This window comes from Centroberyx gerrardi, chromosome 4 (assembly GCF_048128805.1).
Source record: "Centroberyx gerrardi isolate f3 chromosome 4, fCenGer3.hap1.cur.20231027, whole genome shotgun sequence".
NCBI classification, from domain to species: Eukaryota; Metazoa; Chordata; class Actinopteri; order Beryciformes; family Berycidae; genus Centroberyx; species Centroberyx gerrardi.
Genome location: NC_136000.1, coordinates 15346811 through 15362222, shown reverse-complemented (window position 1 = coordinate 15362222; position 15412 = coordinate 15346811). Strand labels below are relative to the sequence as shown.

General features: G+C 42.3%; 1 protein-coding gene across 2 annotated transcripts in view; it reads right to left on the bottom strand.

Annotated features, from left to right (window-relative positions):
- frmd5a (FERM domain containing 5a) overlaps positions 1–15412 on the bottom strand; it is a 61653-nt gene that overhangs the window by 10322 nt on the left and 35919 nt on the right. Inside the window, exons 2-5 of one of the 2 annotated variants that reach the window (XM_071915588.2) lie at positions 4912–5016; positions 3259–3301; positions 2821–2899; positions 51–148 (exon numbers count right to left, since the gene is read on the bottom strand). In XM_071915588.2, the coding sequence (XP_071771689.1) occupies positions 51–148; positions 2821–2899; positions 3259–3301; positions 4912–5016 (325 nt within the window). The remainder of the gene's footprint in view (positions 1–50; positions 149–2820; positions 2900–3258; positions 3302–4911; positions 5017–15412) is intronic. The other variant, XM_071915589.2, reaches the window with a different exon arrangement.

Genomic DNA, 15412 nt, shown 5'->3' with positions numbered 1-15412 from the left:
AGCAGAGCAGTGAGCGGTGCAAGCCATTTCCAACTGTCACCTTCCATTACCTTGAAGGATGTAGGCAGCCAGCATCGCCGCATCCGACGTTTTACACAGGAGCCGACCGTGGTAAAGATCTCTTTTGATTTGCAGGAAGACGAGATATCTACAGAAGAGAAAAGGACAAAATCAGGTTAGAAGGTCTGACACTTATTAGAATAATGATGTTCATAAATACTCCTAACCAGTCTTACGATTACATTTCTTAGTGAGGACACAGAAGGAAAAAAGAATAGGAAGCAACAGCAAAACGACAAACCTGACAAACCTCAAAAAGGCTGTTGACTTCACATTCCCTGTGGGTAGTTGAATATTTCTTTTTGATTTAGCTGAAATGAGGGTTTTGTTTTGTGGAGAGGAGGTTTAGATGAGTGTGGGGACAAATCTGGGTAGGGAGACCCCGAGGCTAAAAGCTGCTACTGGGGCTGTGCTTCTCTTAAAGCCTGCAGCCTAGCACTCAAGAGTCAGTCAGCCAATCAGCTGCTGAAGCTCGTATTATTATTATCATTCTTCTTCTAATTATTATTATCCATAGAAAACAAATGAAGATTCCTTTCATCACCTGTCGACGTTTCGGTACAAGATCTTTAACATTTCTGATGCAGCAGGGGTGAATTCTGTGTGCAGGAATCTTCTTCTGTTTTCTATCTTTCCCTGCACAATTCCTAGCGAGCACGTTCCATATTTATCATACCATCATTATTCTGCCATGGCGGTTAATAACATTTATAGAGACCATTTTATAATGTTAGGTCCCTGGGTGTGAAATGACCTCAATTTCCAAAGTCTGTTCGGATTCCGTAATTCTTGTTGTCGGTTCAACGCTTAGGTGGGAATGAATTCCTGTAATGTTATCACACCCGAAAGCGGAGAGGTGCGGAGAAGTCATTCAGCGGAACTTTAATTCTCCTGTTACAAACCCCCAGCCATGAACAAGGAAATGAGACATTCATCCCTCCATTTTTCACCATCAGCCCCGGAGGCCCGCTCGCCTCTAACTAGGCCATTCCCACAACAGCTAATAATGCTTCCTGTACAGAGACAAGTGTTGAAAAAAACACTTACGTTTCCCCTGTTGTTCACTCTGCTGTGGGTTCAGCAGACCCTTTTGAAGGTAAATGGGTAATAATATGTCTATTTGGTATTTGTGGCTTTGGCTTTTTATTGTATTAGAAACATGCCTTTTATGCGCAAACTGCTACATAAAGTGCAATTTCTACAAAACCTTGTGGATTTGAGGAATGAAAGTGGGGATCTGATCACTGCCGTTTCTGACACTGATGTTAATAAAGCTGATACAAAAATATACTGAGAGAGGGGGCCAAAGAGAAGGGCCTACCTCTTATAAGTTAGGTCCTAAATGCCAGATCAGATTAATAAAGTGCAACTGGAAAGTGTGTGAAAGGTGCTGGAATAATAACAAAGGCATTCTCTATAATTAATGGAAAAACTGCCTATTTCTGGCAGTCTATTTTCTTCCCCTATAGAATATTATTGCTGTTATGTACCATCCATACTATCCCCACAAAATGTGATGAGAGGGAACACACATTGAAGGAGACTTCCGTGTAATTGATTATTTACTCACTCCCTCTCACTGTGGTCTGCACCAAGCGACCCTTTCCACTCTCATCATATCACTCCCCCCCCTCCTCTCCAGCCTTTCATTCATCCTCCTTTCCTTTCTCCTCTCCATCAGCGCCCTCTGCCCCATCTACTCTCTCCTCTCTATTCATGAGGTACACTCTGCATCCAGCGTTCGTTCCATCGCACCTGGGAGAACGGAGAGTCCTCTCTCTGGTCAGTAATGAATACATGTAGCTGAAGATCTTACGGCGACAGGCCATTGTATATCTCTTCTGTTTTACACGCACATTCGCTGATGTTGTCATCAGGTGGTGAAATTCAGAGTATATCAGTTGTGGTGAGAGTCTCTATTGAGGGCAAGGAGTGTCTTTTCTGGGTGACCTCATTGTGGCTGTGCTAGGGGACGAGGACGTCAGGCAGAAATGTGAACATGTGATCCCACTCCAAGCTAACCGCGGGCTAAACGTATATCATTTAGTGTGAATTTGCTAGTTGCTGACCCTCAGTCCTCCTTCCTGCCTCTAGAGTCAGCCCAGCTGAGAGATCAGTGTAAGGCCCAGATGCATACACCTTAAAGTGGGACCAGGCAACTTTGCAAGTTGACTGCTCCAAATGGAGGTAACTGTGTGAAAATTTTGAACTTTAATACCCAGAAATCCTGTAACTGCACACACAAGTTAACCAACCCGACTGGTCTCTGATCGCTTTATACCAAAGGATTCCAAAGGGACGAGAGAGGCAAAAGATCTAATGGTGTGCAGAATTTCATTTAGGCAAATAAGGTGAATCTACAGGGACGTTCTTCTCTATTGTAGCCCCACTTTGTCATTTGGTCTGAAACAAAATGGTGTATTTTTACACAAAAATCGTGCCTTGTGTAGCTTTAAATCTTTCAGACACCAGGCTGGCTAGCTTACAAGGGAAGGCTTTGACATTCCTCTCAACTTTACAAGTCCTCTTGCCTTGTAATATTTATCATGCTGTTTTTAGACAATAAAGTAGTCAGGCATTTTAATAATGAAGGCCTCTAAATAATGTTTTAGTAAGAAGCCTGTTTGTTCTCTCCTCAGAATGTTCTTGAGCACAATCTGAACTGCAAGCAAGTCTTCTTTTCTGTCAAATTAGAGAAACTTGAGGCAAACTCTAACTGATAGAGAGCCATTACCAACTCATCTGAATAACAGGTCATACCGGGTGATTTCCTCCTTGAGAGCAGCGGGGTCAGGAGGGTAGAACTTGACTCTCAGACACATGGTGAATGGTGGCTGAGCTGGAGGAAAGAAGCATGATATCAGCATTTAAGAAATGGACAAGAACCCTTTCATGGTAAGAGTTCAAATGATTAACTGGAGAAACAGTCAGAAAATACCATCCTGCAACATATTGTGACACAGCAGAACCGAACTGTGTGGGATAATATCAGTTTTATCATTCAGCTATGTATGAAATGGAGGATTATTTTCCAAGTCTATCAAAACTGACTAACACCAACCAACAGTGCACCAACATTGAAAAGCTGAATGTGATCCTATCCTATGAATTCAAATACATTCATTTGTCAGCACAGGACATCAGTGCAGTGCAATTTCCAAAATTATCAGCATGAATAAACAAACTCAAAGTACTTACATTTCATTTGCTTGGCAATCGATTTTGTGAACTCCAACCAATGCTGCATCAGCAACAAAAACAAAGACATGCACAGTAAATTATTAAATGGGACTTATATGAGACACATGGCACATGTCTAAAAATCCTCTCTAATCAATCCTCACACTTTCAGTGTCAGTTGCCATAATATTCAGCTGTTACTACTGACAGTTTTCAGGTGAAACCTGTTGGTGTCACACATGGTGTCATGTTAATACAGCAGCACTCCCTGACACCAAATAAAATATCGGCCCAGAATTTGACAAAGATTCATAGAGAATCTTTGTCAAATTCTGGGCCGATATTTATATGAAGAATTTATATGAAGAATCTTCATTTATATGAAGAATTAGCAGGGCTTTCTTTTTATCAAAAAGTCATGACGATATCAAAGAGTACCGGCGAATCAGATCTCACACAGATCAAGCCGCTCTCTGCCACATGGCAGCGGAGGTCTCTCGAGGCATCGCTCCAGCAGTACGGCTGATTAGACATCGTGCTTTCACTTCACACCGAGCTCCCACTGGTGGTGAAGGTTGCACTGGCTCTGTGTCTATGGCCAGGCTCAGGCTCCTGAACCATCCTTCATTCTCTCTCTCTCCATCTCCCCCCCCCTCCCCGGTTGTCTCCTCCCCAGCCCAGCCCACCCCCGGCAACAACCACCAAAATAGCCCTGAGTGACAGCATAGGAAATGCAGCATCAGCAGGACCTGGCTCTTGTCTCCAGGACTAAAACATGATCTGTGAACATGTGAATTCTTCATGAATCAAGCAGTGCAGCTACAAGCCTCAGAGGGTAATAACTTAAAGTACACCGTGGGGCCTGATGGAACAGCCATCACTCTGAAAGGGGGTGTGAATGAAGACGAGTGAAGGACATAAATCTTCAATCTGGCCCATGTCCTGTTGTCATTCTTCCCTTAAATAAAATGAAATACATTTTTAAAGTGCTTTTTTATAAAATATGTTTATCACAAAGTGCTTCACAAGGCAACAAAGGGACATAAACAATTAAATTTACCCTCTTCCCTTCCATTTTTATATAGAAACAGCACATGCTTCTCTTTTGAAAACAGAAAAAAACACTGAACAATTTTAAACCACTGGATGCAATTTACCACAGTGCTTTGCATTTTATTATAAGAGATAAATTTCAGACTGTGATTTATATCCAAATTTTGCTTCACATTATTACTTGCTTATAAATCCAGTAATTACGGTACCAGATCACAGGAATGGTTAATTTAAAAAACTCCACGCACAAATTTTGAACTTGTCAAGGCCAGTTTCTGGTATTATGCACCGTACAAATGAAACAGACTGCGAAGCACTTTGAAATTAGATTTTATGTCCCCCTCAAGGGTTTTAAAGCAATGATATCTCACATTTTCTGTGCTGTTTGTGATTGCTTTTGATAATGTATATACCTGTGAGTTGCTGACTGTTTGCTGGAACGTGGGCCTGGTTGATATTGTGTATTTTTTTTTAGGAATATGTATTTTGGTTGAAAAAGAGACCTTGACCTCAATGAGACTACCTGATTAAACAAAGGATAAATTAAAAAAATGCACACAAGCATGCACACGAAGGCCCCCCACCCACCTACACACACACACACACACACACACTTACACGCTGCTTGTCTGGATCCACATATCTGATGCCAAAGTAGTCTTTCTCCAGCAAGTTGAGGTGGTGGCAGATGAGGTCAAACAGATACTGCCCCTTTGCATCCCGCTGCAACAGAAGAGAAGAGAAACAAAAATGAGAAACTCAGCATGACCACAGCAGCTGAAAACTCAATTTTGAGAAACACCAAATCACAAACAAAACATGTGGTCAAGCAAAAGACTCCACGAAGAAATGAAAAGACGCCGCCCCAAGTTTGAGCGTGGGAAATAATTTCTGCGAGCAGGATATGCTTCAGATTTTTCTAAACCCTGCCAGAGATATCTAGGATTCATCCAATATTAATACACAGCCGGAGCCATCTAAAGAGTTTGGCATAAACCCCCTCCACAGCTAAAGGAAGAGCTAAAAGAGAGAGTGGATTAAATATGCTGAGATCTGGCCGGGCTTTAGCTCATGCCCCGCATTCTGAACCTCCCTCATGAGCAAGCTGCCCTCAGAGAAACACTCGCACATACCAGACAGAGGACTGGGCATCCTCCACTGCCTCCAATACACATCTGATCCTCCCTCCTCCCTGTTCACAACAGTCTGCATAACACAACTGAACAGCACAGAAACAACAGGGGGAATTCTTCAACTGTCCATCCTGGGACAAACCAGGACATTTGGATCAGACTGAGGATATGATTTTTTTTGCCTTCTCGCTTTGATTTGCAGTGTGATGTGAAGTAATCTTCTTCAGCATAATCTGCAGCACAAACTGTGGGACATCTCTCTGTGGGATATCGTAATGGCTTATGTATGACAAGGTACTGTTTCATAATGCTCAAAAACACCAGCAAACTGTAGGCCCCCGTGCCATGAGTGAGTAAATACAACAACTGGTCAAAAATGTGCATGCAGTGGGTGACAACAACAAAGACAACATGATATATACAGGAATTGAAAGGTATTAAATAGAGAGCTGAAGGATTGCAGACAGAGATGGTAGAGGATCAGAGGAGACTGCCCACCTGCAAAACTATCCCACTATCCGTGCCTCTGTGCCCGGCAGTAACTCCTAGCACTCATTACCATTTGAAATGTCTCTCAGAAAAAAATAGATTTTGTTCCCCATAGCATTCACCTGTTTAGAAATTCTTCGGGAAAGATGGCACGGTGAAGTGCTGCACTTCAACGTAATTTGCTGTCTTTCCTCTGGTGGAGGTGAGGGATGCAGATATTATTTGCATAAGTACATTAGAGTGATGATTACAACTGGGTAGAACACTGCAGTAAGCCAAAAGGCAAATAGAGTAATAAGCGACAGGTCTCCACCTAATCAAAGACCCTGGAGATGCCACACTGTACAAAGCAGTGTCAGTCTGTGAAAAGATTAAAACTTTATTTAACAGGCTAGAATCCTATTTGCCATTAGAAAATCGGGAAAAAAATGAAACTACAAAGTCATATCAGAAGGAAATAATTCTGTAAAACTGACGTTTGGGTAAAATCTATGGATCCCATGTGCTGACTTTGACATTTCAGCATCTTGACTTCCGTGGCATTAAAGCATTGTATCAGAGCGTGTTTCTAATAGATGTGATGAGGTTGAGAGGGTGGGTGTGATACATCAGTGTCAGGAAGACAGCAGAGATTAATGCTAGTTCCCTCGCTGCTCTCTGCCTTCATGCCAGGGAGACATCGTGCCCACGTGCCTCATCCCCAAGCTGTCTCACCGGGGGCCTTTTAAAGGAGTGCTGTAATGGGGTCAGTCAGCACACACACACACACACACACACTTAGCGTCACACTGCTCATGCACTTTTTGCACACAACTGTCAAAAGAACACACTTCAAGGTCAAATTTAGCAGCTGTCAGATCAGGGAAGTTACTATTGACAACATGTCAGCCTTCAACATTGTCCTCATTCTTGATTCCGGAGGAAGCAAAAAAACAAAATTGGGCTTCCTTTGGAGACCTTTCTCACTGAGAGGAAAGGCAAACCTGCGGAAGAGGACTAGGGCCAAAGAGTTCTGAGAATAAAGTCAGAATTCTGAGTTTAAAGCCAGAATTGTGAGAATAAAGTCAGAATTCTGAGTTTAAAGCCAGAATTGTGAGAATAAAGTCAGAATTCCGAGATTCTGAGAAAAAGTCAGAATTCTGAGAAAAGTCAGAATTCTGAATTTAAACTCAGAATTCTGACTCAGAACTCAAATACATTTTACATGGCCGTAATTCTCTTCGGTACCTGAAACGTACTGCAGAGTGCTTCTCATCTTTTTGGGTTGAAAATACATTTGATATGTATTCCAATGCTCTGATGAAGGTCTTATGAAAGCTCTGATGAAAGCTCAGCCAATAAACGTGAAAACTGTATTGATTTAAGTGTGCAGATGTTCCTGACTACCCTAGTGATATCCACCCAGAGAGGGAGGGTTATAAAGGGAATGTGTGCGTGCATGTGTAAATAACAGATCAGCTGCAGCTTGATGGCCACTCTGAGAGGAGAAGGTCAGCCAGGGTCAAGGCTGGACGACCAGAGCTGGCCTTAATTCTCAGTCTTAGCTCTAACTCCCTCTCTGCTCTGATGGCAGCAGTGTCACTGGGCAGCACTCTCCTCCATGTCATTACTCAGGCTGCTGATAACAGGCACTTCATTAGGACAGCGGCCTGTCGATGCTGGGCTCGTCGCTTAACGGCCGCGAATCTCCCCGAACCAAACGTCGATAGGAGCTCCGCTACTGGAGGTAACTGGCCTTTCTGTAGTGGGAGCGAGGGCCGTCATGGGCGCTCCTCACTGTCACTTCCAGATTATTCCCTCACAGTAACATTACCAACCAATCTGACGTGCCTGCTTACTAACTGGACCTAGAAAAAATAGAAAGGCTAGGATCGCTGGTGATATTTCCATACTAGTGTTCATAGTCAGCATTGTCCATACTCCATCAATAAGCTAAAAATGTTCACTTTACTTAGAGATATTAAATGTCTATGCACTAAGAACACAACAAGGACAGGAGGCAGGCTGAAAATATTTTATGTTGTTGATGTTCTGTGCTTCATTCCTCCTCTAGTGTCATCACTGGGCTGAAAACCCTGCAGTAGGGAGCCAGTGACAAAGCTAGAAAAAACAGTGCAACATTTCTGTATAGAGAAAGCACAGTGAGTCAGAAAGGACACCTGCTCTTTTGTTGCAAGGAAAGAGCAAGTTTGTTAGTATTCCACAGCGCTCCCACCACCCTCCTCCCCTTCTCTCTCCCCCTTCCTTGCTCCCCATTGCCCCCCACCTCTATCTCTGCCCCACACAGAGCGCAGCTGCATTATTCCCACCGCCAGTCTGTCTAATTACAAGATCGAGGTGATTGCAGGAGAGAAAGGATGTACTGAAAAACGCTGGTGAATTTCTAATTAATACTAATGAACGATCTCCTCGCCTGGCTGGGTGAGCATCTAAATATAACACTATAGGAGCCCGACCAGATCTACAAATTGAATTCACTGGTTTGACCTGTGGCTGAGAGAGCCAGAAACATGTGCTTTAAAACACCTCAGTGACCAGATGCGATCAGGTTTACAACACCCAATCCTGCCATGATGTATTTGTTGAATAAATAGGCCCAGTCTCTCGCCTTCTGTCTCCTTCCTATTGTTAGAGAGGCAAAAAGCTCAGAGATAAAACTGTGTACTCATCTATGAGAATGCTACAATAGAGCTATAATGTGAATGGATTAGATCACTGGGAAAACCATGATGATATTTCACCTGTGACCAAATGTCCCTGCTCTACAGTAAAATAATTAAATGGCGGGCAAATTTAATTAAATCTCAAACAGGATCATTAGCAGATTTCTCTTGCATACCGGATGGGAGGAAGCTTCTACTGACCGGAGCCAATTTACTGGACATAAACTCATCCTGAGGGGAGATGTTGTGGCAACAGAGGCAAACAGAGCCATAATTCAAAAAACTTAGTGTGCCTCAATGGATAAGTTGCAGCTAAAAAGCAATAGTCTAGTCTCGTTCTGAAAATGGTGGGATTCGACAACACTGCAATGTGTATCCATGCAGTTTAGTAGGGCTGCTCCCTCTTGCTTGATTACTCAACTAATCAATCTCTAGGGTCTTTGTCAATAGAGGCATTTTCATATGAATTTGTCTTTGAGAAATATCCAGTCTGTAGAGGGAATCACCGCGCTCACCCTTGCTTTGTTTGGTGCGTAACAACCAATAGAATATCTTCAGTAGGAAACAGATGGTTTGCACTCAAAAAGAAGTGGGTTTTCCAAACCTTTTATGTTGTCATTATGCTCATTTTTTTATTTTTATAAATGCATTTATAAAAATAAAAAGGAGAACATAAAAGGTAAAACTCATTTAGTTTTTTAAGATCTTTTTTTGGGCATTTCTGCTTTACTGGGCAGTCACAGAGAGAGAGACAGGAAAGGCAGGGCAGAGAGAGGATGACATGCAGCAAAGGGTACGGGCTCAAATACCATGCCGCTGTGATTAAGACTCATGATACGCGCTCTACCAGTTGAGCCATTGGGGCGCCCCCAAAAACCCATTTATTTCTGAGTGCGAACCATTGGTTTTCTACTGAAGATATTCTATTGTTTTTTACGCACCAAACAAAACAAGGCTGAGCGTGGTGATTCCTTCTACAGACTTGTTATCTACGATCTGTTTTCTACTTAAGTCGAAATCCTAGATATAGGCCTAACGTATAAGGTGGGGAATGGTGTTAGAAAGTAACCTTTACACATACACTGGTTATTAACTGATAATTTAATAGCTTAATAGTTGTTTAATGGGAATAGAAGAGCTATTGCACAACTAGATTTTGATAAGAAATGGCAACTTCTGTACTTCTGAATTATTTGGTATGTTTATGTATTCATGAAATAGTTTGCAAGCAACTAATTATGTGTAAATACTGTGATTGATGTTTGACTGAATCAAGCCATGGCAGTCGGTGTAACCATTGTGCTTTATGAGAAATAACCAACAACTGAATGTCACTGGACCTCTGCAGGCTCCCTGAAAGGAGCTGATAGGCATCTCTGACAGAGTAGAATTAAAAAAGTCTCTCTAATGAGCTTATCATTGAAAACAACTCGGTTGTTCCTTTACTTCCTAAGGAGGCCCAAGAGGACAATACGCACTTTCCTTTCAGATTAATCATTAAAATGGTCTCCATGTCAGCACAGGAGCACAGACCATTAATAAAAGATTGTATCACTTTATAGTGAGAGAGGTGGAAACATGATGCTGTTTCTGACTGTGTGGGAGTGTGTGTATAGGCGAGTGTGTGTGAGCAGGGTGAGGCTCAGAAAGCACCTGGAGCACCAGAGCCCTGGGGTGATTTCTCTGGTTTCATAAACAGATTAGTTTCCTCCATCCCAGGAGGGTGAGTGATTGCAGTGGTTAATGTAGCAGACCTACTCCGTCTCCAGACTGAGCTGCATGAAGTTCAAGCCAAGACCCCGACACTTCAGCTGGGGCTGGGAGCACAGAGGGCAACTCACATCCACTCAGTCGATGCTAAATACACAGCTCTATTTACAGTAAGCCTTACAATCAGTCAGGTTTCTTTTCAAGTCGCACAGAGATGAAAATATCGGGAGATGTGTCTCAATATTGACAAATATACAGTATGCAATAAAATAAATAGAAATATAAATGGAAAAATATTAAGACTACATCCCTAAATATGTATTAAGATTGTTGAATGCAAATAAAACAGACACACAAATATGTGTATTGTTTTCATGTATTGAGAATGCATAAGAATCCAATGAAATGAACAAAACATTTCACCACTAGGTTTTTGCATGTCCACTCATGGACAGTAAATAGGTAATAGGTGTTTACATAGATCCCCATCATGTGGTGATTTTAACATTACTCTATTTACAACAGGGCATTACTAGAACATGTTGATACAATAAATCAACATGGGCTGTTGCAGGATTAGAGCAACTGTTTGAAATCTATTGAAGAGACAGTCAAATTGATACTTCTTCAGAGCAGGAGTCAATGCCAGGTGAACAATTCAGCCTGTATAAAGTCAGTCAAGCTCTTTTCCAGCCACTCCACCAGCAGTAGGCTATATATAACCACCAATACCAAGAAAATCTGAACATTGTTTTGAAACACAGCAGCAGTAGGGAATAAACAGGGAATCATTAACTACATTTATGGAATTAATTGTCAAGTAGTCAACACATTAACATGGCAGTTACACTTTATTGAGCTGCCTCTAGATATCTCCAGTGGCTGGGCCTAATGGGGTAAAAGCAAGTAAGTCAGACAAGTAAGACAGTGCTGTACTGACAGTTTTGTGCCTTTTATACACCTCAGACTCGAGTCTAAAAGTTTCACCTGCCTCTGGAACGGGAGTCTTCCACTCCCCCAATTAGATTCCCAGGCAACCATTATTATCACACTCTGCCCCCACAGCTGAGGAGGACAGGAGCAGGAGAGAACAATTTCTGCTTTCTGAGAGAGAATAACTTGAACCCCCATCATGGGCCATGCTGAGATCCATGGGTCAGTGGAAGTATAGCCAATTAAAAGCTTCATACACATCTTAAATGACTTACTCCCCCCAGATAGGAGTCAAAAGGAAACGCAGAAGCCAAATACTCTGCAAGACAGCAGTGAGCAAAATAGCTCATCTGCCTTAGGTGTGGAACTGATTGATCAGCACATGGTCAGACGTTTGATGTCATTGTGGTAGCTCAATGGCAGCTCTTGAATAGGGTTATTAACTTATATGCAGCCCTGGGCAGTTGAAGGAGATGCATGTAATAGAAAGTGACAGAATATCTCAAGAGTGATTAAAAAGCTTCACTCAGACTATTTCACAATCATCAATCATCAAAACAGCATGCTAAAGAGACAGGCCGATATTAGCAAAGACATCATGACGCCATAATGATGCCTTGAGGAACAATACAGCACTCTATAGTACAAAGACAATGCAGTGCGCATTTTATGAATTCACAATAACAATAACAATACATGTTAGAATGCACAAGGCCAATGATGCAACACAATGGTAAATTGGCAAGAAATCGTAGCCAAGGATAGCAAAAGATAGAGTTCACGACAAGCCAAACTTATATGAAAATTAAATAGAAATCCACCAGCTTACTAAACATCGTTTAGTAAACAGCAGCAGAGCATATTTTTATCAGCTATGTATGTGCAAGTAGTACAGAATACATGTTACTTTTTGTCTAGCAGTTTATTCACTTGAGAATTGGACTCAATGTGTAATGACATACAGATATAAAGTGATGCGGTTGCAATGAGGCTTTGTACCAACAGCATGATGCTGTGAACTAGAGAAACAGCATGCACCACAGTCTCACCAGGCAAAAAGTGGGCCATCAAAACATGGTGAGAATGTGTATGGATTTGCCCCAGAAATGTGAGAAATCAAGAGAACACGCAAAGCAAAAGAGAGCTGTGGATAAAGCGATATGGATAATTGTTTCTAAAGCCTTCGAATGGCAGATAGCTTGAATGGGTAAAATGTGAGTTGGCATTTATGATTCATAACAGGAATGCATGAGAGAGAAATGTTCTACTCAGCTAAATGCCAAGGCATCACTTCAAGACCCTTAGTGCTCAAAAATTATTCATAATTGACATTTTTACCGGTAACCGAACTTGACACAACTGGCAGGACTGTCCACAAATCATTAATTATGACAATCTAAAAAAGTTACATTGAACATGAAAATATTAAGGCAGGCTTTCCCAGCCTCTGAGCAGTGTATCCAATTATAACATCCTCAGCTCTGTCATCCCTCTGTGTTGAACTATCCGCCCCCTTTGAAGTATGAAATGAGTCAATCTTTACTCCAACCATTCAGACCATCATTTGGGGCCAGGAGCGGGAGGAAGTGTGCTGACCCACCCAAGGCCAGATTTGCCCTTGTCATAACTGTGTAGATCGGCATTCTGCGAAAGCCTCGTTTCTCTGAATCATTTATTGAGGAGATTGCATCTCCCTTGGGCCTCCATTAGAGCGTTGACACGCAGGGGCAGCAGTGTGCCTCTCACGCCTGCGTGCACAGGCAGCCAGTCTCCAGGGCCAAACAGCTTTCTGTATTTTTATGGATGGATTCACCACTGGTAAGTGATCTTTCCTGGGGCTCCGGAGACAATGGAAAGGGTGAAGTGGCACCATGGAGGGCCCCTCTTCTCAGCGTGAGATGTTTAAAACAGCCAAAGGGTGCCCACACTAGGAAATGGAGCTCCATGTCGTTTTCCTTTCCACCAGCCAGTCAATCAGCCAGCAGTCTGCCAGAAACATGTGTACTGATTTTAGGCCACATAAAAACCCTGATATTCAGACACGTATGCACCATATGCACCATTTATAGAAGAGGAGCAGGCAACAATCAGTGGTAGCTGTTGCTACATACTGCTACATACTGTAGCAGCAACAGAATCTGATCTATAGTACATTGAGTGCCTGTGGCATGCTGGATTCAGACACAGCTACACAATATGTAGGATGTCATCATCAGAACTAAAGGCACACTGAGTGAAATTCAGGCAGCAATACAGTGAGTGGGCAACCAATCGTAAACGGAATGCATTTTGCAAAGAAGCGATACATCAGAATCGCTTCATGTGACATTTTAAGGAACGGTATCACCATCTATGTCCCCCAGGTGATCTATGTCAAGTTTTAATCTCTGGTAGCTATTTTTGGCTGATTGACACCGACTTCCTCAGAGAGTCCACTCTCCAAAGTCGCACAGAAAAAGAAGTATGTCTATCTAGCAAACCTTATGCCAGCTAGAAGTGACTTCATCAGCAGAGCCAGAAAAATCAAGCATTCCACCTACTCACTACAGAAAGCCTTGAATTCACTCAAAAGCATTCTGCTGCCTTTGCCTCTTCTTGCTCACTTTATTGTGTTGTCTTTACTTCGGATTACAGCGGCAATCTAGTTTTATCACTGTGTCCTGCTGGCAAATGCGCAGTTTACTTGTGTTGCCTTGTCGAGTAATGGATCCTCTGAGTGCTTTGGGTTGGAGGCAACCGGGAATACTGTCACACACCACCACTAGTTTTAGGTTTGCATTTCTAAAGCCAGCTGTCAATACAAAGAAAGTTGGAGAAACTGTCTGCAGGAGCTGTTTCGTTAGAGACTCCTGCATTTGGTAGAGTGCACCTTATACATATGGATGAGATAAAGAACGACTTAAGTTCCACTCCACAATGCATGCATGGCATTTACTAAGGTATTAAAATAGCCGGAGCTGTTCAAAAGCTCTTAATTATGCAAAAGGGAAAGAGCCTCTCACCATGCTCTGACCACAGAGACTGGCGTCATTGTATCCATGATATTCAGATATACTAGATACACTGAGGACAACGAGAAAGCAGAGCCTACTTCTGTGGGTCCAAGTCAAGCTTTTTGATTGGTTCAGTGGGTTTCCCCTGAGTGGACGATACAGCAACACTGACTCACAGATGACTCAGACAAGAAAGTGCTCCATTACAAGGGATCTTATTGGGAATTTCTGCCTCTTAGTTTAGTGGACTATTCATAGTATTCTGTTACATCACCACACGGCCATCTTGGTAGGGAAATAACAGGTGATTGTAATAAATTAACAGGTGATTACAATCAAATGACAAACACAGCCAATGAGCTGTGTGTATTGTAAAGCGCCATATTGGTAGGAAATGCATGTGACATCATGGGAGTATGAACACTTGGCTTTTTTGTCAATCACTTTGGACAAAGTAGCGTCACATTAGGCAAACTAAAAGAGTTCTAGACTAAACATCAAACCCAAAGCCTTACATCTAATGGTAAAAAGCATGCTACTGTAATTGCCATCTGCCATTGGCTGATCTTTGGTGCCAGGTGATGTCATCTTCTGGTTTACACAGATTCAGGTTTGGTGTTTAGTTACTCTTTAATGTGACAGAGGAGAGGTGAATCTCATGAAGAAAGATCTCTATAGAGGGTGTCCTGGGACACGTTCTTCACCGCAACCCAACTGATTCTGAAGTGCCAAACTATTCTTCACAGGAACCCATACACACACACACACACACACACACACACACACACACACACACACACCCCGAAGTCAGTAGTTTGTATGTTTTGAGAAGAGTTGAAAACCACTGGGAATTATAGAAAGTTGCTCTCCTCATCTAATATTTAAACTCTCATTTCACTTCATATTTTCACAATGCAGCAGTGACTCTGACAGGCTTCAGTCGATGCACAGGTAAGACGGAAAAAAGGCCATTCCCAACTGATCTATTCTCCTGTGGCTTCAGATTCAATCAGCCCCCGAGACAAAAATAGGAGAGGCTGGGGCTGGGAAATACTTTCCTTCAATAAAAAGACCTGGAATTCAGGAGGGAAATTACAGTTTGACAGTAAAAAGATAACTGTGTCTCACTGAATGCCCATCTTCCCCAGAAAGCCGCTTCTTTCTGCCCTTTATCTTGTGCACTCTTGCTTTTCATTAA